This window comes from Podarcis vaucheri, assembly GCF_965113315.1.
Source record: "Podarcis vaucheri genome assembly, chromosome: 6".
Lineage (NCBI taxonomy): Eukaryota > Metazoa > Chordata > Lepidosauria > Squamata > Lacertidae > Podarcis > Podarcis vaucheri.
Genome location: NC_138764.1, coordinates 33,487,787 through 33,514,752, shown reverse-complemented (window position 1 = coordinate 33,514,752; position 26,966 = coordinate 33,487,787). Strand labels below are relative to the sequence as shown.

Here is a 26,966-nt window from a genome sequence, read left to right as displayed (position 1 = left end):
GGGTTGCCAGCCTTTTTAAGCGTGTGGGTGCTTTGGGATTTCTGAGTAAGTGTTTTGTGCACCGCTCCTCCACTCACATCTCCCCTGCAGGATTACACACTACTTTCCCAAGGGATATGGTTAAAAATTGGATCCAGTGGAAATAATCTGAGCCTTGGAAAACACATGGAGATGTCAGAGGAAGTAAGAAACAGCATTGCTCTTCCAACTTGCTCCTTCAGTTGTATCTACTTTTAAGGAGATTCTAACTAAACATCAGGAAGACCTTTCTGACGGTATGAGCTGCTCGACAGTGGAAGGGACTCCCTTGGAAGGTGGTGGACTCTCCTTCCTTGGAGGTTTTTAGCGGGGCTGGATAGCGATCTCTCATGGAGGCCTTAGTTGAGATTCCAGCACTGCAGGGGGTTGGATTAGATCCACCTGGAAGGTCCCTTCCAAACCTGTGATTCTATCACAATAAGGGGCAGTGGCAGGGGGGTTCAGAGACTTTTGTGGGTGACAGGGGAAGACCTCAGGGGTACCATCGCACCCACAGGCACCACACTGGCAAGCCCCGCAGTATGTCAAAAATGCTATTAGATCACTCTGATAGGACCTGCCACTTCTCCTTCTTAACAAAGAAGCATGGGAGGCTTCCAATACATTTTGGGACTGCAGTGAACAGGGAGAGTTGCCATTTCTTGCCGAAGATCCCATGCAGCTGCTGTTTGCCCCCAGAAGGTAATACACGCAGCACTTTCAGGGGCAAATAGCAGACGGGGGGTGGGGCGAGAAAAAAGTCTGCAGAAGGTAGTAGATATCCTTGGTTTCCCTAGCTGAAGCTAGTGACCTTCCCCCAAAATCAAACTGCAAGGCTAGCAACGTTATTTCACCAATGTAACATTCATCCCAGGGGATTAGATCCAAACTTGCCCCCCTGCAAATGAAAGGGGGCTGCTTCTGTTTGCAGGAGGGCCTTCAATCCGGCAGAGGCTCCCACTGGAGAAACGGGGGTTGGAGGCCATTTTCACCAATTTCCCGTTCCCCCTGTAGCCCCCAGCACCAATTTGGAGCATCCAGTAGGTGGGGTTCTGCTCCCTGGAAGTCTTGATTCAACCTAGTAGCTCCTGATCAAAGCCTATCTCCCATTACAACTCTCAAAGCTTTAGTGAATCCAAGGCTCTTGAGGGGAGGAAAAGGACCCAAAAGAGTTCAAGAAAATTGCTGCATACTTGATACAAGCCAGCCTCCGGACTTACCAGTGTCCTCAAGGCGTAGATGGAACCTATTAGCAACAGGTGCTTTTGTATAGGAAGTAACTGGATGGTAGCCATGGTCATAAGCCCACGTAATCAAATTCTCACGAGAGGAGGGAATATTGGAAAATATGTTTTTAGTCATCACCATCGAGCGTTCCGTTTCCTTTCCAAAGCCAACACTGTTTGCTGCCTGAGCAGAAAAGGAGATAACATTAGGATTCTGGATGAGGCTTTCCCAAGTCTTGTAAAACCATGTCAGGAAACTGATATTTTTACCCCTTTCTGGGGTAAAAAATAACATGAAAAGGAACTCTTTTCAACAAGTTCTTTTCATCATTTCTGCAGCGAACTTTTCTTCCAGGCAGACTGGTTTGTCATCCACACGACCAAATCCTTTCCCACCACAGAATTGTGAGAGGTTTGCCGTGGATGAGGCTCCATCCCCACACTTTGCTGGGACAGTATAATCACTTAGAGCCACTGCATCATGTCAAAATACAACAGCCTGTTTTTCTCCCCCCCCCCTTGCTTCTCAATACAACGATTTTTAGATAAGGAACAAAAGTTCTTGATAATGTGGAAGGATAACAAGGACTGTAAGTAGCTGTAAGAGCTAAAGCATATCCAGGGCTCGTAGAGGCTGACGTGTAACGGAAATTACATGAAAGCTAATTGAAACAACTTCCATGTTGGGGATTGTCCCACTGGCCGTCATGACATGTTAAGGGGCTCATTGCATGGATGGCCTCTACTCTGCTGCTGGATGTAGCAAATCTGAAATATGCGCTGGACGAGTCAAGGGTTCTCCAGAAGTTGTTGGACTAGTACTCCCATAGGAGCCAACTCCTGGGGCCAAGATCCCTTCAGCCAGGCCCACCCAAAGTTAATGGTCATTGGCATTCAAATGTGTGTGTGTGTGTGTGTGTGTGTGTGTGCGCGCACACACACACACTCTGTATCATGTAATCTACTATACAGGGTGGGGCTTACCTCCTCCCTCCAATATTTTATTCAAGTTAGCACCCCTCAGTAATCTCAGGGGTAATCTAAGATCATCCAGAAGATAACTGAGTTTGGAAATGTTACACTGAAAACGTTTCAAGTTCACACCGGCCCTCCTTAGGCAACTGAAATGTTTAGACTGGCCCTTGATTTTACACTGGGGTGGCCAACCTTTTTTTGGTTCCAAGGGCAACATTCACCCTTGGACAGGCTTTCAGGGGTGCATGCAATTGTGGATGTGGCTAAAAAGGAGTGTGAACACTCCACAATCTTACATACATGGGCTATATGGAGGCCCATTGCTGAATTTATTTTAACTACAGTGATGTTAAGTAGTCAGGAAACTATATACTGTTGCATAAGATGCCAGTATTTTCTAGCACATAATAAACAGCAATCATAGCCTATGGGGGATGAATATGGAAGCCAGCTTTATTGGGTAAAAGCTGCAGGGAAAAGTTACCCTTTCCATGTCAAAATGCTTTTTTAAGAATCAGGACATGGGTCAACCCGCAAAATACTAAAAAGGCCATGCCTGATTCTTTGTGCACTGAATAATTTGCATTTTTGTGACGATTAATGTTAGCAATATGAATTGTCAACTGAAGAAGAAATGGAACCTTTCAAAACCCATGTTTGAAAGCTTCCTCTGATGCTCCTACAGAAGATGCCAGGCAATCTTGAAATCTCTATGTGTTTGAATGGTTTGCTGCGGGTGGTACTGAAAGGAGATCCATTAACAAAAAGGGTAGCAAATCCTGTTTTGGGGAGTGGGTGGAGGAGTTGTTTCTGCTCTTGAGCTGTGCCTGCCTGCCCTGTTTCTATAATACTATCTTTTGAGTGGACTCAAATCTGGATACAATTTTTTAAAAACACATGTTTCAAATAAACAGGCAAGTTTGGATTGACCTGAGATTATGACGATCCCTAAATTTTCCGGATTTCCTGCTCTCTCTCTCTCTCTTTTAAATGTTAGATAAAACAGCTGAACAAATATTTTTCAGAATATAATTGTCATAACTGGAACCTGCCCGTTTTAAAGGACTGTGTCCCTCTCTATTCATATAGACCCATTAAGATTTAATGTATCCAAATAGGAGCATACAGGGTCTATGTTTATGTTCTGGCACTATTCTGGCACATAATGTTGGGACGCTTGAATATAAAATAAAGATACATATTCTCAAACTAGACATGGATTTTCCTATGGGTCAGATGCAGTTAATTTGAATTTGGAATGTTACTTTTTAAATCTCTCATCTTCCACTGGTATTTTTGCAGATGGGACTGCTTAGGGCTAATCAAAACAAATTTGGAAAGTAAAAAAGGCAATTCAAAATTTGGATTCATCTCTACCCAGCTTCTTGATGCCTTTGCCCTAGTTTTCTCTGTTCTACATGGTGAGCTGATAGCACCACCTTCAAGCATCGGTCAATTGTGGCTGGGATGAATAAGACACTTTCTTATTCAGCCAAATGGGCATCAATGTAAGCCTTTGCTTGAGCTGTTGGCTCAGGGCTCCTTCCAGGGTACATTTCGTACTTAAGAATTATATGTGATCAATAGTGCAAACCTACATGTGAAATGAAGCTGAACTGCATCCGATGGGGCTCACTCCAAGGTAAGTGTGCAGCGGATCACAACTTTCAGTGAGATCATGTGTGTACTTGAAGGTACATCCCACACAAAAGCATGTTTGGAGCTGTAGCCTCAGTCAAGCCGAAACTGGAGATCACAGGCTCCCTCAAAACTTAAAAGAAATGGGACTTTCCTGTCTATATTCTTTCCTATGATTCTATACATCAGAGCACAACCAGCCCAAATTAACTCCTTTAACTTTCTTTACAGGCAACTTAATTTTGCCTCTCAGGACCCCTGCCATTTCCACTGAGTGAAAAAACATGAGCAAAATTGCAGAGGAGTGAAACCGGTCCAGCTAATAAACAAATAATTGGAAGCACAACTTAATTAAGAACGTTAAAAGAAGTTCTGCTGGAACTGATCAAACATCAGGTCTAGCATTCAGTTTCCAACAGTGGCCAGTAAAATACTTCCAAGGTATGAAGTATTGAACGGGGCATCAAAGCAACAGTACACTTTAGTAATGCATTTTAAGGAGTATAAATAGACATCAGAACTTGGCAGCATGCCAGCAGGGCCCAGTAATGTGAAGTGAACTGGGGGGGGGGGGTATTGCTGACCCAGCTTCCCAACACAGAGGTGGCTGCCAGAAACTGAGAGTGGGAGGGGAGAGGCAGTGTGGAAGGATCCTTGATGTCATTAGGTCTCTTGGACTTCTATGATTCTGTAGAGGGAACACGTCAAGAAATTTTGCGTAGCAAGAGCTCTAACCCAGGAGTGAGGAACCTCTACCCTGCAGGCCCAATTAGGCCCAGAAGGGGTCCTAATTTGGCTCGTGGGGCCGTTTCCCTCAAACCATGCCTACCTGCCCCACCCTTGATATCACAGGTGATGGCAGGTAGGAGACAGGTAGAGGCGCGGCCTTCACTTTGACATATGTTTCCAAAAAACACCTGCTTGGAAACACAGTTCAAAGTGCTGTCTCTCAGCACTCATCGGCTCACAGGATGTGGAGGGAATTAAACTGTGAAGTGTGAAGCTGCTTTGAAATGAGACTTCAAAGGCGTAGATGTCAACTAATGCCATTATGACAGGCAGGGTCCCTGCTCAACCATCAAACTTTGCCTGTAGGGTTTGTGAAGATAAGAATCTTGGCCCACCAGAATGGAAAGGTTCCATGGCTCTGCCTTAACCCATCGGATCTCTCTGGGCATGTTTTTGTTTTTTTAATAAAAGAAACCCTCGGCTAGAATGAGGGGTTAAAGAAAACCAAAAGTGAAAATCTTCACCGAGTGAGATACGAAAGCTAGGAGCTACGGTAAATGGCACCTTAAACCAAGATTATGGGTGCAACAACGGAATGTCTAGGTGCGCTTTTTAATAGCAAGAATACAAAGCTGGAAATGAACGAACTGCAGCTAAAATCTTACGTTCGTTTTTTACATGGTCTAGTCCTCATATGAAGACTGCATATTCTTATGAGGGTCCTTTCTCCAAACTTCAGAGAGTGGCTGGAAGTGGGGAGGCAGAAAAAGGTCCTCCTTTCCTTCCACTCTGCAATTTTAATCTGAAATCTTAGGCACAGTACTGCACCCAAAGCTCAGAAACGGCTTGCGTGAATGAAATTCCCTGTTGCAAAATGTGCCTAGAACAATGGGAGTTTTGAACACTGTCTTCATCTGCTTGTGAAGAACAGTATGCAATGCTACTCTCATGAAACATTTGGGAATGACAGACAGGGCTCTTTTTCAGCTGGGATTCAGTCCCGGCATCTCTCAGGTGGGCGCCATTGCCATTATAAGAGAAAGAAGGGAGGCGTTCATGGCGAGTTCCGGCATCTCTTTTTCTAGAAAAATAGCACTGGTGACAGATGCAATGCACCACCTCTTAATCAAGCAGCACATTACTCAGTACCCAGGTTGGGTGGGGAGAACCAACAACCAGGATTAATAGCAAAAGTTGAATATGTCTGTTATCATGGGCTCACTTCTTCACATAAGAGCTGTTAACAGCACCCGTGCCTCCCTTACAACAAGTCATATCTACTTACAATTGCTTCCAGTTTCCCCTTCACGTCATGGGACTTGATGACCCAGTTGACAGACTTTCTGCACTTGAGGATAAGTACAAGATCCCTGACAAGTGTGGTGTCTGGTCGAGATGGTCGAATGTCAATGATGATATCCACCTGGAAAGCACTGGTTGTGGAAAATAAAAAAGAGTGAGGCCCCAGCACGCCAGAAATTTTCAGCTATCAACCTTCTTTCAATCCATCATGTTTCCAGTGTCTGGCCAGCTGATTAAAACGCTGGAGGTTATCCCAGACGGTACAACATGTGCAAAACAGACTGTTACGCCACACATGCTAAAACAATTTTACATAACAATGGAAACAAAAATGCTTTTTAGGCTAATAATTACTGTCCAGCAGCAGCTTTGCTTTCTCAATTAGAGGTTGCTGGTTGCTCATTGCCACTGCTTTGGTGCTGGTTAAAGAGAACCACTCGGAGCTCGTTCTCCCACCCCCGCTATTTCCCCATTTCTTCAGGAAATTTTAAATGCACATTTCTATCCAATTTATTCCATTAATTTGGAGCACATGTCACCTTATTGTACCCCAAAATTATAGCTTGGCAGCATTGTTACGGAAGGAAAAATGGAATAATAAGTGAGAGAAATGCATCTGGTCTGCTGAGCTTTGAAAACAATGGGGAATGTGCAAAAAAACAAAGTATGTTTGGGCAGTGACGAAGAATGGGACATTTTCAAAACGCAGTTATTAGCTTGGCCCGCTGTTCATCTTCAGGACAATGGAAGCTTAATGTAAATACATCTGTTCTCTTCACATTACACTTTGTGTCAGATCTGGAGTGCCCTCCCTTCCTTTATTCCCGAAGAGTGAGATGAGGTCTCCTGTGTTCCCCAACCTCCGATACTTGCTGAGGTAGAAGTTAATGAGTATTTCAGGATGCGATCCTGATAATGGGGGGTGAAGCAGCACTTGAACAAGACCCATAAGCCCATGATCAGCTGAGGTATCTTCTCAAATATTTAGGTCAGAGCCCAACTTTATCACAGAACCATAGAATCGTAGATTTGGAAGGGTCCTGAGGATCATCTTATCTGTTATGTACTGAGTTGAATAGGATCCAGAATGCAGCAGTCTGATTGGTCCTAGAACAATAGGATCCAGAATGCAGCAGTCTGATTGGTTCTAGAACAATAGGATCCAGAATGCAGCAGTCTGATTGGTCCACAGGAGCCACCCAATCCAGCTCCAGGTGGAAGTGAATCCACAACCTGATTGGACTACAGGAGAATCCCAGAATTAGCCAATCACGTGGGACCCATTGTGTAAATAATGTATATAAAGCAGACATTCTGGGGGAACTTCCATTCCTCCTCACTACTATGAGCTGAATAAAGAGCATGAGATCCACTCTCGACTCCGAGTATACTTCACTGTCCAACCGCCTGCAATGCAGGAATATGCAGCTGTCCCATATGGGGATCAAACCTGCAATCTTGGCACTATCAGCACCACACTCTGACTGAGCTATTGCCCTCCCTGTAGCAGCTTCTTTGACCTTGATGAAATTTACCACATTGATTTCTAATCTGAAGACAAATTCTGCGACCTGTTTTGACACCCCATGTGCTAAATAACAGACATACTGAAACTTTTGTTTCAAAGTGCCGCAATCTAAAAGTATTTATGTCAAATAAACTTTTCGGAGTTTTGCTTTTCTCATAGACAGAGGATCTGTTCCTTTAAAGCTGCAAGATGGGCTGAAATAAACAATATTATAGGCTTGGAAAAATAGGAACGGGCACTTTACCTGTATGGGTTAGAGTCTGGTGTGATTAGTTCAATTATGTGAACTTCTCTTTCTTGATCCATGCTGGAGACAATGCATCCTTCTGCGGCCTTGGGTTGCAGGTATCCCGCAAGGTAGTTCAAGGAAATAAAGTTCTTCTCTATATTGCATGTTGCAGGGAAAAACTGATCTAAAAAAGAAGAAGAGATAAAACAAATCATCCTTAGATGATCAAATACGGTTGTAAAGGTTAAAGCTACCATGTGCCCTTCCCCGCTGGATCCCAGCTTATAGGCTCCCCATTCACCAAGGCTATCATTGCACTACCTTGATTCCATTGTTCCTTTCAATGTGGCCTCAAATGGCTTAGAGTTGCCATAGGAGCAGTAAAGCCCAAGGCAGGAATAATGTTTAACCATGCTGATTGGGAGAGACATCACCTTGCCAACAAAGGTCCGTATAGTAAGATCTATGGTTTGCCCAGTAGTGATGTATGGAAGTGAGAGCTGGACCATAAAGAAGCCTGATCGCCAAAGAATTGATGCTTTTGAATTATGGTGCTGGAGGAGACTCTTGAGAGTCCCATGGACTGCAAGAAGAACAAACCTACCCATTCTTAAGGAAATCAGCCCTGAGTGCTCACTGGAAGGACAGATCGTGAAGCTGAGGCTCCAATACTTTGGCCACCTCATGAGAAGAGAAGACTCCCTGGAAAAGACCCTGATATTGGGAAAGATGGAGGGCACAAGGAGAAGGGGACGACAGAGGACGAGATGGTTGGATAGTGTTCTCGAAGCTACCAGCATGAGTTTGACCAGACTGCGGGAGGCAATGGAAGACAGGAGTGCCTGGCGTGCTCTGGTCCATGGGGTCACGAAGAGTCGGACATGACTAAACAACAACAACAACAAATGTTGATTGGGAATGGTGCAAGACTTCAAATGGGAGGTGGGAAAAAGAAATGTCAACTCCTCACAATCAAAAAAGCATGAGCTCATTCTAAGAGAGATCCATCCTCCTTTGAGATGGGGTTAAGCATAATTTCCAACTGGGAGTTTATTAGTCTTTGGTTTTCTAACCACAAGCACTAAGATACCTAGCAGGACATCATTTGCAGCAAAGCAGAGACCTTATGGGGCTGTTCCTGTGTGGAAGTGGATCTTCCATCACTTGTTACTCCCTCCCCAAGATAAGGCCTTTTTCCTTGCCTGGGAGAAGAGGTTGCAGGGAGGGGATTGATAGGGAAACGATAGAGAAAGGGTGCAAAATCCTACTTCGAATTGTGCCCAGGGCAATGCACCCTTTTTGTTGTTTAGTCATTTAGTCGTGTCCGACTCTTCGTGACCCCATGGACCAGAGAACGCCAGGCACTCCTGTCTTCCAATGCACCCTTACTCTAATGGATTTTTGGACACATCTCTAATAATAATTTGTCCCTCTATATTAAGCTAAGCACATAAAGGGCACATAGAGGCAGTAGTTAACCATGGTTAACAAACTATAGTTTGCAAGCCCATGCCAAACTATGGTTTCACAGCCACATCAATTACCTGGTCTCCTGATTATGGAGATGAAGCCAGGCTTGCCCTGGATCCTAGGCTACACCATTTCCTAGACAGGGGCTTGATCAGGCAAAAAAACCCACACACACACAAAGAAACCAACCCACAACCCACAAAAAAAACAAAACCCAAACCTGCCCCAACCTTTTGCTCCACACCTCCCCATTCTTCATTATAAGTGTTCTGTGAGATTCTCAAGTAGCTATTCTGTTGTCAGAACCACATTCTAAGCCCTTTCTGTACTTTTGTACACAGTTGATAACCCTCTACGATGTTAATAAATTATAATAAATTGCGGTAATGTTCGAAAGCTGTCTGTAAAACGCTCGTAAAAGCAGTGTTTTGACAAGTCATGCAATTCTACTTGTATCTCAAATTTTGTTTTGTTGTTCATGTCCCAAGGCAAGTTTCTAAAAAAATGATAATTACAGTGAGAGAGGAGTTTATTTCTTGATATTTTCAGTTTCAGCATTTCATTTCATTCACTTTTTTTTTACTTTAAAAGTGATACTTTCACAAACAAAAATTGTGACATGAATCTTTGAATAATATATGTCAGTTACAAAATTCTGTGTTTCCTGGTGCAGAATCTGAGTTAAAACATGGTGCAGTTGTGGGTTGTTGTTTTTTTTACACCTAACCATTAAAAAAAACACAACCTATAGTAAAATATTATCATGATGAGGGACTGGCTGTAAACTTCCCTCTATCCACTTTCTCTACAACATGCGCAATTCTATACAATTCTATCATGTCACCACCTTCTCTTTAAAATAAACAAAAAGCCTCAAACATTACAATCCTTTCTCTAGGGAAATTGTTCCAGCTGCTGGATCAGATTGGTTGCCTTTCTCTGCACCTTTTCCAGCTTCACAATTCATTTATTTATTAGGCTCAGCGAACAGATCTGTACACAGTATTCCCAAGTGTAGTTGCATCATAGATATGTATAATAAAGGCATTAATGGAAGGGTGTCTCTCCCCCCCCCATCCCTTTCCATACTAAGCGGTATCTGAATGCTCACTTTGCCTTCTTCTCTAGAGGATCCTTCTATGTGAACTATGAGAGATGAAATCTATTTGCGCAGCTTGACGGAGCGCTCCTCAAACATCTGTTAAGTACCCTGCCAGATGGGATGCAAAAGCAGTCGTGATTCTGCCAACTCCTCCCACACAAATGAAGGAAAGTGATCCTGAGGTTGACCATGCTGAACTCAAACTAATGTACATAAAGACGCCATGCAAATGTAATTCGCCAGTACTAGTAAGGTCATTATTGTTAAACTGAGAAATGGCTTGCCAACCAGTTCTCCAGGAAGAGGAACACAGGTTAAAAAAAGGAAAGAGTTCCTGCATTTGTGTTACGTGTTTCGGCAATCTCTTCTGATACCGTCAAAAGCGAGCAAGGGTCTCGACAGCATTTCAGTTTCTTTCAATTGTTCATTTAAACTCTTTGAGATCAAATGTTGCCGATATTTTCTAACTTCCATACCGTTTAGCCAACCTGTAGGGCAGACTCATAGCTCAGTGGTAAATCTAGGGTTGCAAAACGTCCATAATTTCCTGGACATAGCTGGGATTCGGCCATCAGAAACAGTGTCCGGGTGTAAATCACTGAAATGTCCGGGAAAATCTCAACAACTTTTGTGACTTTTGAAATATGGCGACCCTAGGTAAAGCACATGTTTTATATCTAAAATGTCCCAAGTGCAATCCCTGGTACCTCCAGGTGGGGCTGGGAAACACTGGAGAGCTACTGCCAATCAGCATAGACAAGACTGAGCTAAATGGCTTTCTTTATTGCACTGAATTGAAGTTCCTATCATAGTATGTAAAGAATGGTAAATAGCATGGTATCTGATTTGGATAGGAAGACAGTAGGAGGAACAATTGCCAGAGAATGCACTAGAATTTTGTAATGTAAATACAGTAATAGATACTTCTGTCTTCTATGTATGCTGCCAACTTGCTTGCCTGCAACCAAGACCTGTATACTGAACCCTACTAGTTTCTTTGGGTCACACCTCTGTCTTAATAGGGATGAGAGTGTTTTGCTTCATTCTATACAAATTAGGTGTTACTATCAGATTCCCAGCCAACACGATCCAAAGTTGGAGCAATCTTGAGTGCTTTTGGCTTGACAATGTGAGGACACTCTTTATGAATATATCAGAACCATTCATCATGTATCAGCTTTCCTCAATAAATTATTATTGCCAAGGGCTATACATCAGCGGTAAGATTTCTTCCCAGCTGGAACTCTTTTTTGAAAAGGTTTAAGTCTAGGATAATGGAGAACCAAAGGGATTACTGTCCAGGAGCTACCAAATGTTGAAAGGAGATAAAGTTTCAGCTCTGAAATTGGAACAATAAGTTAATTGTAGTGGATTTCAAACTATTGTTAACTAATTAATGCTTTGTGAAATCCTTCTGTGCAACAGAGCTTTGGTAGGAAGACAGAAGGAGAAATCAGAAAAAGCTACAGAATAAATGTGAGAGTAGAAAAAATAAACGGGAAAGACCAGCAGACCTGAACAGGCAGAAAAGTGCAGGCAACAATGCAATATGGTAACTAAGTGAAGACTGACACCACACTAATAATACCTTTAGTATGAATTGCTCAAGATGAAATCTGCCTTGGTGGTCACAAATTGCAAGTTGGAAGGAAGAAGCTAGGATCAGTCCTAATATCCAAATACTGAGTCTGCAGCTACTGTGACACGAAGAAGGATTGTGTATGGAGGAAATCTTTCTCAAAAACGGACATGATTGCAATTCAATTCCCTATGTACAATCTTACTAGTTTGGAGACACTTACCTTCACCCACTTTGATGTAAACATTCCTGGATATTTTGAGTTCAGTGAAAGATGTTACTGCCCCATATTCCTTTTGGGCCCACTGCAGCAGATGCTTATTTCCTTGAGGGAGAGGTTTTTCCTCTATTTTTGCCGACAAGGAGAAATTTTCTTTCTCAAACTGCACAATGGAACCTGCTGATACCTGAGGAGAATAGAAACACCTTTTTAATGCGACATCCACATGATGCAGAATTCTCACCCACACAAAAAGTCATTTAAACCTGTCACACCAAAACCCATTTCTCACAGGGGTTCTTTCCGTCACATCTGCTAAACAGGCAATAACATGAACCATTTGTACAATGCACTTTCACATTCAACAGAACATCACAACAAAGAACATGAGATTGAATTCTCCTTGTCTTGTTGACAGTGATGAAGAACAAAAGTGTTGTATTGATGAGGCTCCATTGAAAATAAGAAAAACTATCACTGCTACTTTGACCAAAACAAAGTTGTATAAGCGTTTGAGACATTTTTCCTCCACCATATGCTTAAACCAACGAACAAAACAAAAACACACATATACTACTCAACAAAGAAGGTCCAGAGAAGATATTTTCACTCATTACTTCAAGGGACACAGGAGATCCCACTTCAGAAAGCCTTTAAGGTACTGTGAAACTGAGCAGTATCTTATGTAATGAAAACTACATGCAAAAGAAGCGGATGGAACTTGAAAAGTATCAGCTACAGATCTAGCTCCCCATCAGAAACAATCAAGGCTCTGAGGCTGAAGAGTCTCCTGCTAAGGAACTAGACCAGGTACAGGACTCCAGAGCTTGCTGCTGGAGATCAAGAGACCACTAAGCCTCCCATATCTTAAGGGCCAGAGTCTGGACTCTCCCCCTTGGACTAAGGAACCTTGCACAGGACCTCACTGTCTGGCAGCACACCAGCTGGGAAGGTATACAGTGGAGGAGCACCAGTCTTCAGGACATAGGGTTGGCCCTTTAGGAATTTAAGGTTAGCAGCAATGCCTAAGAGAGGTAGTCTGAGAGCAAGAGCTTAAAATGGCTCGGTCTGCCCTCAACCTTTGTTGGAGCAAGTTGTTTACTATTTGTGGTCCTGCAATTTCTAACCTCACGGCCTTCTCCATGGGATACAGCACCAGACCAGTACATGACAATAGTATTCTAAGTACACCATAGTTTTGTATAACAGCATTATGATATCAGCAATATTCAGCCCCTTTCCTAAAGGTTCCTAACATGGAATTCACCTTTTTCACAGCTGGGTTGACATTTTCATTGACCTATTCACCTTGAATCCAAAATCCCTTTCCCAGTCAGTCACCGTCAGCTCAGACTTCATTAGCATATATGTGAAGCTAGGAGGTATTTTCTGCCTCTGTGTGCACCACTCACAATGGCTTATATGGAATCACATTTTGATGTCCACTCGCAGAGAATTTTTTTGATGGCATAGATATGCCAGAAAGACCCTAATAGGCTATATGTTGCTTTGCTGACAACACAAGAGGGCTTCACTGCTTCCTACCTAGCATGTCACTTCCTTCGCATCTCTGTCGGCCAGGCGATCCTCAAATGGTATAAACTTTTAGCTCATAGTGGATTAAGCAAACAGCTGGATCAGAATAGAAAGGGTTGAAAAAGTTCTGGGAGGTAGTGGGCACCAGAGCGGCCCTCTAAAACTTGACTATCACTTCTGCAGATCACTTATTTCAAAAGCTAAACACAGATATGGGATTCAAAGGAGGTTATACACAGGGCACATGGGTTATCTATTTTAAAAGCTATACTGGAAGCTCATTTCCTGTGTTTTCAGCAGTTTATGAGCTATTCAATCCAGCTCCATCCTATCTTGGAGGAAGAAAATATAGGAAAATAGATAAGTTGTCTTTCATGTTGTCAAATCTCACAGAGTGAAGGATTGCATCATAGGAAACTTATTTCAGTGGGAAAGTAGGACCTGTTATGTTCAAGCAGAGCACAGAACTGACAAAGGAAGACAGAGGGATGCAATTGTTTCAGAAGACACATTTTTTTAAGCACCCTGACCAATTGACTTGCCACGGCAGTTGCAAATATCTCCCGGACAACTATGTCAACTGTGTATTGCTCCAAATAACAACATGTTGCAAACAGATTTGAAAACACTTGGCTGACTTCATCTGGAAAAACACAGATGTATTCTTAAACAATAGATACATTTCAGCAAAGCATTGTTTACACAAAACTGCAGGGTACTTTTTAACTGTAAAAAAGTTGGATGTTGCTGCAGCACAAAATAGTTCCACACAATTAAAAGCTAGGTTTTGTTTAAAGAGATATTTCAATTTAAAATTTTAATTAACACCATCAGCCATTAAAAAATGGATATCTAACATTCACAAATGATGTCCCAGAATATGCATTTTTACGATCCATGTTTGTTTGGTTAATAATTAATAATTTTTACCCGACCTCTTTAATGCATATTATCACTCTTCTGTTTTGTCTGGCCTTATGGCTATTATTGACAAATGCCCATAAACTGAAGCAAAGGAAAGAGTTTTTTTGTTTTGTTTTAAAAAGCTTTGTAGCCATGCTTGTGGGTGGTGTTCATAGCTGGGGAAGGAAGGGATAAATCTCTGCTCTCTGTGTCCTGCAATCCTGATGACAAATTGGGCTCATAACTCAGCTGTAATTAAACATGCACAACAAGAAATGATGTTGCACATTACACGTATTTGTAAAGTATAGCTTGACCCTGAGCCTAAGAAAAATGTCAAGTGTGAAATACTCCCAATTCTATACTAGGCACAGAATGACCAAATATGACCAATCCTGCTTAGAGCTTTCACTGGTGAACTTATTTTTTAAAAAAATAATCCAGCATTCTATTATTATGGGTCGTCTCCACTGGGGCCCTATTGTACAGCTTGTCTTGTGAAGAGATGCCTCTTATCCCCAGAGTTCATTTCACCCAGACAAATCACAGAAAGCAGCTTAAGAACCCTTCGCCTCCTGCCAGAATAGTTCCAAAAAGTTTAAACTAACCTCTGTTTCAACTCTCGATGATTCCTTTCGTTTGTTGCCGCTGGTCATGCGACCACCATAAAACATGTCATTAAAAAAAAAGAAATTCTATTCGATGTAACGCTTCATGCATCATTTTAACAAGGGACACTACATAAGTATATCCTGTCTTCTATAAAGCAAGGGCTCCAAATGTCAGTTTTACATTTCATTAAATCATCTTCTGGCAGTGCATCACCCGGTAGTCTCAACACGTCTTTCTTAAGCCCCGACAACGTGTGGCGTGAACATTTCTCCACTTACGGAGAGATCTCTGGAATGGAAGCCTTGGTGAACCATTCATTTTCTGTAGCTGCCATCAGGCGTGGGGGTCTGTGAAGGAACTGCAGTACTGGGGAGTGGTGGTAGGGAGAAATCATAAGTACGCCTGAAGACCACATGGCAGGAACAGGTACGTGCAGGTCTACATCCCAACATTGAGAACTGCCAGGTATGCAACATGAGTCAACCTGCCTCATTTGCAGCTTCAAGGGGCTCCCCACTGTGAAACATGGTGGTGACACTTCTTCCTTTTTATAATTATTTTAGCTTTTGTTTCAATTCCACGTATTCCAGGACTTTTATCATGTAGGAAGCCTTTCCTATAACAGGAGGGGGGTGGGAAGCATGCATGGTTTTCCCTACCACACATTTTGGCACCGGAAATACCCCAAATACAAAGTTTATGAGAATGTGTATTTGGGGAAGGGGGCTGTTGTTTAAACCTGATCCATAGACAACAATCAAGTTGGAACCTGCCAGAGAGATGGTGGCTGATCAGCCAAAATTCCACCATGAAGAAGAAGTCTTTTATAGTTCGTCCTCTTGAGAAGAGTCCACGTCTAGCCTGAGTACACAGAGTCGGTCCAGAACCTCAGCCTTTTGCCGTCTAGGGGATTTGCTCAAAGCTGAAGCCCTGACAGCTAACCACGCACAGTAGTTATGAACAGGCCCACGGCTTTCTAGTTTAGACCTGGCAGCTCCCGACAATTGAGTATGTCCAAATTCTGCTACAGCATCAGACGGAAAGCAAACAAATCGAGTAGTAGCCTTAAGGCATCCAGAGATCCAGGCTACATGCGGCTATAGCCTGAGGCTCCGAGGGAGTTATGCTGGCTACATAAACCACGCATTAATAATAACAGCTTGATCCTGTATAGGGCAATCTATGAGAGCAAACAAGGTTTTAACAAACTGCCATCTAACATTTGGGTTGTATTATGTTACCTGAGCCTACACCTCTTCACAGAGAGCATACAGAAGGAACCACACGGTCCATTTGGAAAGCAAAACTGAAATATTTGTTTTGCTGCTACCTAGAAGAGCTGCCTTTTAAAAATCAGATCCCGCAATCAGTTTGGTGTGTTCTCTTGAGTAGTGTATTCTTCAGTGCTTGAAATCCGAGGGTGCATTTTGGCAAAGTTATTTCCGAGCTAAGTGAGCAAGCTCTAGTTGATATTTTGCCAGGACTTTCTGCCTACCATTTGGAGGATTAAGTCTCCCATGGAAATAATAATTCTGTGGGGTGATTACTCATCTCTTGCTTCATTTACCTGCGCTGCTTCTCACCCTTGGCTGCCCATCATTGACATGGCATCCCAAGTACCTGCCCTGTCTATTTAAAGATAAGATTGGCAGAAGGAACTATTGGTTTTTGGCCTGTAAGTACAGCACTGCAACACACGGACTGAGCACATGATCCTTTCATTTCACCCTATTTAAAGGGCCACCTGCCCTTTAAGACTAAGGAGAAGAGAGAGAAAACTCCTGTATGCACAGTCAGCGTGGCTTGGTGCTGCTGCTTCCAACCTGGAATTACAGGTTAACTGATGCTAATTAATTAAAGCTTCATACGGCTTGCTTAAAAAAAAAAAAAATTGCATGAAGTGTTGCAGTCTGAAATCAAGCAGAGGGAGCAAGAGCAAAGGAGGACTCAGCTGTGCCTGCCAGGTCTCAAAGTTTTACTATGAGGGCTTAAGGCTACATTCAATGAGCCAAGCACGTTATTTTCTTTGGACTGCGTTCAAGAAGCTCTTCCAGAGAGGGAAAGAAAAGGCAGCCGTCACTTTTGTTTCACCACTTTTCGTCAAACGTTAACTGCTTCCTCTATAGAACGGATCTGTTTCAGAAGAGTGAGGCTGCTCTCAAAGTATCCAGGACGTGAAGGTACACGTGAATTGTGAAGGTAGCATTCCAAAGCCAACAACTGGACTTGCCTGAAATAACAGGAAGGTGCTTAAGGATTGGCTAAGCTCCTGAGCACCTTTTGACAGAGACGAGGAGGATATCACGTGACGGCAGAGGAGCATTTCTGAATACCTGCTCAAACAAACAAACAAACGACTCAGGGAATTGTTTTGTGAATCTCTACGTTAGGCTATCACCCCAAGAGTATGCCATTTTAAAACCATGTGCTGGGAGGCAGATCGAGAACTTTGCACTGGGTGCAAACTTGGAAATCTGCAGCAACAGAGGGAGGATGAAACTTCCTTTTTGCAGGATGGAGGGATGCAGGAGACAGAGAGACTTGTGAACTTTGCAGCATGGAAGCACAATCTTAATGAACTTTCAAATCCAGGTCTAGTGCAGTCAGTGGGATGTTTTGTGTCTGGAATTACGTTTCCCACCTACCCATACTGCTTTGATCCCTACCTGCCAAGTAAACAGGTATGAGGGAGCTTATACAACAATAGAGTAGAGGGAATCCTGCTATGGTATGCTGAGGCTCTTAATTTTAACACACTTCACTTCCCAGCTGGAGTTCAACATTCTCTAATTCAGCAAGATCCTGTGTTGACTCACAGAAGGTACACAGACTGTTCACCTGCAGACTACCTATCCAAGGCTTCATTAACCTGTGACCCCAAAATTCAGGATCCCCTCCCAAACGGATACCAAAGTTTTGTGCTAGTTTAGTGCCGTGTTGTGCTGTGAACCCTGTGTTTTGTGCCACCCCCAACCCCAAAACTGAGTAACTGACACTCAAACCGGGGGCTATAAGAACACCCCAAAACCCAACCTTGTTCAGTTGGCAGCACAAAACTTTGGCATCAGTTGGGGGTGGGAATATCCTGAATTTTGGGGTCACAGGTTAATGAACCTCCTAGCCAAGTCAGGTGGCTGGCTAACAACCCCTCTGCCAACGCTCGTAGTTATGAAAATGTCTCTGGCAATCACTGTAACCAACTCCATAGAGGCACCATCTTCACTTTTCTAAATGAGCACATGATGCACCTACCAAATGTAACCACATACCAGTCATCACATTGAGCTCCAGATAAGGGCAGTTTTTACACAGGAAGCAGCTCATGTAAGAACCTCCCTATTCTGCTTTTCCTCCCTTTTCTTTTTCCTATTGCCTCATTTGATCTTCTCAGAATGATCTTTTGGCCAAAAGTATTCTCCTTCCCCAAATGAGGCAGCTGACTCTTTGCAGACGAGAAATTCTCTAAATCGGAGAACTTTGGCTGGTCTTTGCTGACACAAAAATCTATGAATCAGAAACCTTTGGACGGTCTTTGAAAATATTAATCCACTGGGAAAAAATGGGTTCCGTTGAACATGACTAACATGATAAAAGCTACACGTTAACAGCAGTCCTTCTACACAAACTCTTTTCTTAGCTCCATGGGTACCTCTTTAGCTAGTAATATGAGATGATGAGTATGTCTGTGCTTCTTATTCCTTTTGTTAACATATGCCTAATACTTATGAGATGCTGTGCTCTCAAAACTAAGCATTGCTAAGTAGTTACCCCAAAATGGAAGAGTTTCAAAGAAATAAAGTGACTAAAATGATCTTAAGAGTCTCACAACCCGACCAGAATTGATGGGCTTCATATGCACAATTTTGGGGACAATATGTATTCTTCCTGCTGCTAGATGTCTCCCTCAATTCAGCTGATGCTCTTAACAGCTCTGCTGACTGGGGACTTCCTGCTCTTCTTGGTGCTTCCAACATTTGACAAGCCTTTGTTGCTGTGTGCAGCTTCAGCTCCACTTGTGTTACAGCAGAGAGACACACTTTAAAAATGTACACAGGGTGAAAGGTTTTGTCTTTCAAACTATGCTATGCTTCACTCCCAATTGTATACAGCACTGAAATTATTCTTATATTTTATTCCCCATTCCTCTGAAGTGGCCTGAGCTTTTCAGCTAACTGTGGCAATGAGGTTTCTAAAATGCATTTTCCCTCCCCTAAGACATGATCGCTGCTGAAACCAGGTTTGATTTCCAACAATTCTGTAGGTAACTTCTCCTTACCCACAAGGAATTGTGACATCTCCTTGGATTGGCCAGTTTCCAATAACTGAGGCACATCGACTGGACTTTGCTGTATCTGAAAGGCCAAGCAAGCTAGATTTTTATTCTAAGTGTTGCAATTTGGGGTTGTTAAAACTTTTGCCACCTCTCACGCAACATGAATGTAGATGCGGCAAGTTGGAATTCCACATGAATTAAGTGAGAAAGGCTTATCCAGGTCTGATTACCTCAATAACTAATGTGTATGACTCCCCAGGAAGAAGCATCTGTTGGGGTGTAAAGAAAAGAATAAAGGGAGGACTGCTACTATAAGCGAGATTCTAACATGGAAACGGATTCTAACATGGAAATGGATCAGTAAGTTTTTTAAAAGTCATTCTGTGGCAGTACCAAGTGTCCTGCCCTCATTGGTAGGCAAAGAACTTGAACTACGGATTCAGTTTCTGTCAAAGTTTTTAACGTACAAATCAAATCAGTGCACAGGAAAAGTTCAGGTTGCACAAGAGGTAATGGCGCATGGCTAAACTCAAGCTAAGACATTGAGCCAGCAAGTGACATGGTCCCTGCACCTCTCTTTTGAAGAGCAGGGTGGCCATAGCTCTTAGTGCAACAAGTGTCTCAAAAGTGGGCAAGGAACTGGGCACTCTTTCAAGTGTTTTGGGTCTTTGAGGTGTCCTGGGAGACGTAGGCAGTTTCATCAGCAGCTCAGTATCTGATTTACTTCAAGTCACCTGCTACAAAGGAGGAGTCTCCTCACTGGCAGGAGGAAGGTGCCACAGGAAGAGATATGTGTCAGAGGGTGCGCCATCTCCAAGGTCCAACTTTGCATCCCATAAACCACCAGGCTTCTTGCCTGACTTGAACACCTATTGGGGTCCAAATTTCACTCCCCTCTTTCCACTAGGACCCTCACCTCTGCCATCAAGCTCCCATTCCCCAAGCTTCTCCCATTCTTCCACAGGATCTGACCACCCCATCTCCATGATCTTTCCATGGCACTCATAAAGGTGAGAGTGACAATCTCATGGGGTCACCAAAACAGTTCTTAGACAAGTAAGAGTGAAATAAAAGGAAATTTCTCAAATATGTGAAGAAACTTCCTGAGATACACATGACAAATGGATGCTGGAATGGGTGCTGTGGGTTGCTTGACAGACATGACCTGTCTGAATAGAAAGTTACAGAAATAAAGGGAAACAATATCAAAATGGCTGTTAGGAATTAAAACTAATAGGATTCCATGATCTACCACTTTCTCCTCCACTAACCAGAAACTCCTTGTAGATCCCTGAAAAGACGAAAAATGGCTAAGTTAAATGTTTGAGGAAACAAAGTTTATTTCAAACCAGCACATGTTTTCCCCCAGCAGTTAGATATCATAAATTCATACCAGACTGGCGTTCATTGCTGACTTATCTTTAATTTCCCCAGAAAGAGACAGAATAATCTACGCCCTTGACTCTATGGTTGTTTATGTTCCTTACCATAATCTGGTTTTAAAAGTATGCAGATGAACACAAGATTTGCTCTTGCATGACTGTGAAGGCCATTTTCTGCTTGAGTTATCTGATGAGCAAAAGCCTGCTCAAGAAGGTACAGATCCCCTTATCAGGGACAAAGTGAGCACCTCACTGGGCTGTGTCCCAAGCACTGCATTTGAGAGGGGCAAAAATTACGATATTCAAGGTGGCCCTTTCTGTAATCCGATTCCCACCCCCACCTCCATTTATGTTATCTCTGCTCATCCTCCCATCTCTACTTCCTTATTACATCTAATTAAACTAAGAAGCCAGCCTAGTGCTTCCTGCCAGCGAAGAAGGGGTGGGGGGTGGAAAATAACCAAAGTGGAGCAATTGTTTGCATTGACAGAATAGCAGCAAATCTGCTGATTTTCTATATAAGTTACAGCAATGTTAAGTGAACAACAGTTCAGTGCGAACATTCATGAATGTCTGATTTGTTCCAGCTCCCAAGAAGTACTGTATTATATGACCCAAACCTGCAGGTGGTTGCACTAAGGCAGGGGTTGACAATGTGGTGTCCATGGGTGCCAATGTGTCTGCCAGTAGCGCTTATAGCACCAGCAAAAAGTTGAAATATCTCCTCAAAACTCAAAAAAATGCATGAACAATGCTCACATTCTGACTGTACTCACTCAGCCTTTCAGATGTCGAAAACATCCCTTAACCCTGCCCACATTTCAGTGGATGCTAGGGCTGTGCACCCTTCCCTCCCTGCTGTACCAAACAAAGATGGGCAAAGAGCTTCTTTCTGTCAGCAAGTCATTTTGTGACGGAAGTCCATAGCACTTTCTCAAAATTCCAAATGCATCCACTGACCCCAGAAAGGTGGGCAAGCCCTGCACTACGGCAACGTCTGACGGGACTGGAGGTCCCAGTAAACATGGATAAGGAGAGATAGATCAGGGCTGAAGAACCTATGTCCCTCTGGTTGTTACTAGACCCTCAGCTCCCATAAGCCCCAGACAGTCTGGCCAACTGTCAAGGACGATGGGAACTGTAGTCCAGCAACATACGTTGTCCAGATGTTCTCCACTCCTGGAAAAGAACATCTTCCTCCTGGCATTGAGGTGGCTTTGATGTAGATATAGATGGTGATTTAGCAATTGATAGCTTACTGTGACATGCAGGCAACTCCTTGGTAATCTGGCTGTCTCATCTGTCGTGCTGTGTGTAAAGAGAGATCTACCATATATCAAAATGTGTAAATGTGTGTGGTAAATGGTCTGTTACATATGTAAATATATAAGTGCTTTATAGTCAAAGCACTGTAAGATGCACGCTGATCTAGTTGCAGTCATATTTCTAACAATGACAGTCAATATCCTGAACATGCAGTACGTAGTAAAAATGCTTGGGGCAATGATAATTTCAGTCAGCAACAATTGCTTATTTTTGTTTATTTGTTTTTTTTAAGCAGATAACAAAAGCTGGTGCATCATATGTTACTTGTAACTGGAACCTAACATAATTACAAGTCCATAATTTCTCAGCCATGAACCCTCTCCCCACCTAGTTCTATTCCACTATTCTTGGCAGGTTTAATGAATCCAAGAGCAAAATAAAATCCCAATTGGATTGCATTCTGCAATCCTTAGTTTAGTGGGAGATATTCAAAATATTGGGTTGTAGCCGACTTAACTTTCACCCAGAGTAGACCCATGGAAATTGGTGATGCCCATTAATTTCAATGGGTCTATTCTGAGTAGAACAAACACTGGATATGACCTATGGCTAGTGGCCTAAGAAAGTGGCTTTTAATTTCACTTTAAACAGGAATTATTTTTACTTTAAACAGGAATTTAAACAGCTAATTCCACATACTCTAAAGCAGCATAAGGTGGTGGGAAGAAATGAACTGACAAATCAATTAAGCAAAAAAATAAATAAAATGCAATTACTCTCTGGTTTGGACACAAAATGAACTTTTTAAAAATCCCATAAAATTATTCACACACAAACTTTAGGAAACTTGCCCCCCCGTCCTCTTCTTTGATTCGAAATCATATGAAGGTCACTATTTATTCACGTTTTATCATTAGCTCTACATTTCCTACCCTATTCTACCCTCTTCTCCTCTTAGCCTAGTGCTCCGTTCACATCTGGGTTGATTTAACAAGTGATTGGAAATGTAGCCTCCTGATTTCCCGTTAAATACTAGGCACAGGAAAAGAAATAGCACTTGTTTTTCAGTGAGTTTTGACAGCCATCCAAAATCCAGTGCACACCAAAGAGCGGTCTGTGGTTTGATGGCAAGGGCCCAACATTTCTGAAACATATTCTTGGGAGAAGGAAGCAAACCGGGCTTTGCCAGAAATAATGACACAGCTTCACTTTATATTTCTAGAAATGGATACAGGACTTTTAATTGCTAGCCTTAAGCAGAGTAACCATTCATTCTTTGCCACAGCGCATGTGTGCTTTGGATCACCAAGCGCACCACGAGCAATCCCTTTAAAGCCAGTGGGATTACTTACCTGTGCAAACATATAGATTTAGGAACCAATGGTAGATTGGACACCTCTCAAAGGGCTGCATCCTGAGGGACCCAACCCTGAAAAAGCCCTTGTACATAACCTTTCTGGAATCAATACTCATGAGCAAGGAATAAGATATTTCAGTCATGCAGCCAAATGCCCTGATCCAGAATTCTGGGTATGGCAGGGATGCTCATGAATCCCACCCCAATGACATTAGTGACAGGTAGGGACTTGCATCACGGTCCTCAGTCCCACAACATATATGAAGCTAATGGGGGGGGGTAAGAGAGAGACAGAATTTGAAGGTCCCCAAATTCTGGAAAGCCCTCCCCTCCTAGGTGCATCTCGTCGCTGTACAGTCATACCTTGGGTTACAGACGCTTCAGGTTGTGTGTTTTTCGGGTTGCGCACTGCGCCGAACCCGGAAGTATAGGAATGGGTTATTTATGGGTTTCGGTGCTCGCACATGCACAAAAGCGCTAAATCACGCTTTGCGCACGCACAGAAGCACTGAATCGTGACCTGAGCATGAGAAGACGCAGCGCTGCGGGTTGCAAACCCTGCGGGTTGCAAACGTGCCTCCCGCACGGATCACATTTGCAACCCGAGCGTCCACTGTATACATTTTGAAGTCAAGTCAAGGTGCACTTTTTTGCACAACCTTTGGGGATGGAGGAAGTTACGTGGCTTAATTGTGTTGAGTTGCATGTAACCTGCCCTGGTCCCATAGAGGGAAGGGTGTGCTATAAAGGCCTTTGAATAAATATCGCTGGCTTTGTGTCAAGAATGTTCAAAATAGTAAACCAATTGCACATGCCCTCTGCTGAATGTTTAAACCCACTAATGTCTCTGTGGCCACGGACTGTATGAAGTATCTAAGGAAGATTCATTGTAGTTTCCATAACAAACAGCCACATTCCAGCAGCAAAGATCTCGAGCCATGAAAGTCAAAGGGCTACCTCCTGAAGCAAAAGTTTCCACCAGCTGAGTAACACCTGCAAAGGCCACCTCTTCGACACTAGAATAAAAAATAAAAAAGCATGGCTTCCTGCCAATACCTTCATGCGGAAACTTGCTTGAAGTGGGGGGAAAGGAGGGAGAGGAATTAGCAATAGTGCGGCTGGGATTTCCCTTACCCTCCAGGACGGAACAGCAGGTTGGAGATATTTAAAACCTGCGAAGGGGGAAAGGAATGGCTTTCTCCCCTATTGCCTTCAAGTATCTCTAGGGTTTAAGGGCAGTGCTAATGAAACCACTTTGCATCAAATGTTTAATTGTTTTGCTCCTTGTGCAAAGACTTTTCTTTTAACTGAAATGCTAAACAGTGAAGAAATCTGCCACAGCTGGATGAGAAGCCAGAACACTGGCCTCCTATGGGTATGTGAATGCAGTATATTATAGATCCTTAATCTGGCAAAGGGTCATGTTACGTGGTTAAAGTGGTACATGGGAACAGCAGAGGCTTATTCAGTTTGGCCATGCATCCCCAGTGTTGTTTTACAGTAGGTCTATTCAGATTAGACTTACACACTTACATCCACCTCTGCTCCAAGTAAGATTTGGAAAGTAAGGTGGAATCTACACACATATTAAAACAATGCTGTGAGAATGCTTTTCTAAAGAATGTTTTGAAAAATACATTGAATTTGCTATAGCTGATTGTTGCCATCTAGTGTCACATTTGTATATTGCACTTTACAACGCACTTAAAACGTTTTATTTGCAGCAGTCAAGTCCAAGAAAGGAATTTCAAGGAAGAAATAAGGCAGAAACTGGCAAAATTCCAGAAGGCTCTGAAAGATGTTCCATGGAGGCATATAAACCCTGTGATCCAAACCCTACTTTTAAGCAAGATCTCATTTACAGGGATCAGGTGATTCCATGCTCAAATATGAATGATATTTCCCAGTTCCAAGTGGTAATTTCTACAGGAATGGAGTAGGTGAACAGGCAACATGGAACAAAGTGTTTTGTCATGGAACAGTGTTCTGTCATATGAACTAGTACAATCCTATGCATTTCTACCCAGAAATAAGTCCTCCTAGGTTTCTATAAGGCTAAAGCTGAAATCCTATGCGCCCCAATTTGGATAGTATGTATGTGTGTGTGTGTTTCATTTCCAGCACTGCTTGAATGAACAAGTCACCAAAGACCTCAAACAATCTACCCTTCACAGTGATTTACTCCTGCTATTAAATTAATCCCCCTAGTAGAGGAGAACATAACTCACTTCCTAACAAGATGTGAGGGGCTGTGGAGGGGAAGGAACGAACCTAAAGCACATACCAGTTTTTTTCAATGCAAAACAGGTTTTAAAAATCCTCCAAAATCATTATGAATTTGTTCCCTCGTGAATCACATTCAAAAGTACAGTTGACGACAGGCTGTAGTTCTAGTCAGTCCTCTTCAACATTGTCTATTCACAGAGGATGCACAAAAGGGATAATAAGCGCCCGAGAAGGATTTTACGAGCATGGGTGATAAAAATACAAATAAAATATGTATAAGAACTAATGTCGCTGAAAAATCAAAGATACAATTTGCAATATCGCTAACGGAGGAATTACACATACAGTGGTACTTCGGGTTAAGTACTTAATTCGTTCCGGAGGCCCGTTCTTAACCTGAAACTGTTCTTAACCTGAAGCACCACTTTAGCTAATGGGCCTCTTGCTACCGCCGCGCCACCAGAGCACGATTTCTGTTCTCATCCTGAAGAAAAGTTCTTAACCTGAGATAATATTTCTGGGTTAGCGGAGCCTGTAACCTGAAGCGTATGTAACCCAAAGTACCACTGAAGTTCTGTGATTCTTTCCCCCCTCAGAACTCTTTTCTTCTTTTTTGCTTTGAAAAAATGCAGCAGCTGAAGTTATAATGTGAAGGGAGACTCTGGCCAAAGAGTGGAGTGAGGAGGGGGTTTCTTAACCCTTTCCTATCAGCCCATTTCCTCACCCCCTCACCCCCTCTTTATTGCTTTAAAATATCTTTTCCGTAACATACAAAAATATACTTAGTTCTCACAGAAGGTGGTATACCTGAAGCATGTCACAGAAGGGATATCATGCCATTGAATGTTTTGAGAACACAAGAAGATCCCCGCTAGACCAAAGGTCCACATCTAGTACAGGACTCTGTCCGCCCAGTGGCCAACCAGATGCTCATGGGAAGCCCACAAGGTGGACCTGAGCAAAGAGCAATCTCCCCGCTGGAGATTCCCAGCAACATGCATTCAGAGGCATGCTGCCTCCAGCAGTGGAGACAGAACATAGCCTTATACAGTGGTACCTCGGGTTAAGTACTTAATTCGTTCCGGAGGTCCGTTCTTAACCTGAAACTGTTCTTAACCTGAAGCACCACTTTAGCTAATGGAGCCTCCTGCTGCCGCTGCGCCGCCAGAGCACGATTTCTGTTCTCACCCTGAAGCAAAGTTCTTAACCCGAGGTACTATTTCTGGGTTAGCGGAGTCTGTAACCTGAAGCGTATGTAACCTGAGGTACCACTGTATTCTCTTTGAGCAGGACCAAACAAGGCTCCCTAAATTCCTGCACTCAGAAAACAATTGTGGGAGGGGAAAGGCTAGCTAGAGCCATTTTTCTTGTCATCTCTGTCACGGTTGCCATCTG

At 42.9% G+C, this 26,966-nt stretch overlaps 1 protein-coding gene and 1 long non-coding RNA gene across 2 annotated transcripts in view; one reads left to right on the top strand and one right to left on the bottom strand.

Annotated features, from left to right (window-relative positions):
- LOC309535187 overlaps positions 1–26,966 on the top strand; it is a 130,697-nt gene that overhangs the window by 9,059 nt on the left and 94,672 nt on the right. The window lies entirely within an intron of this gene.
- TGFBR3 (transforming growth factor beta receptor 3) overlaps positions 1–26,966 on the bottom strand; it is a 138,417-nt gene that overhangs the window by 29,681 nt on the left and 81,770 nt on the right. Inside the window, exons 5-8 of the mRNA XM_082227839.1 lie at positions 12,020–12,203; positions 7,661–7,829; positions 5,872–6,019; positions 1,239–1,428 (exon numbers count right to left, since the gene is read on the bottom strand). Coding sequence (XP_082083965.1) covers positions 1,239–1,428; positions 5,872–6,019; positions 7,661–7,829; positions 12,020–12,203 — 691 coding nt within the window. The remainder of the gene's footprint in view (positions 1–1,238; positions 1,429–5,871; positions 6,020–7,660; positions 7,830–12,019; positions 12,204–26,966) is intronic.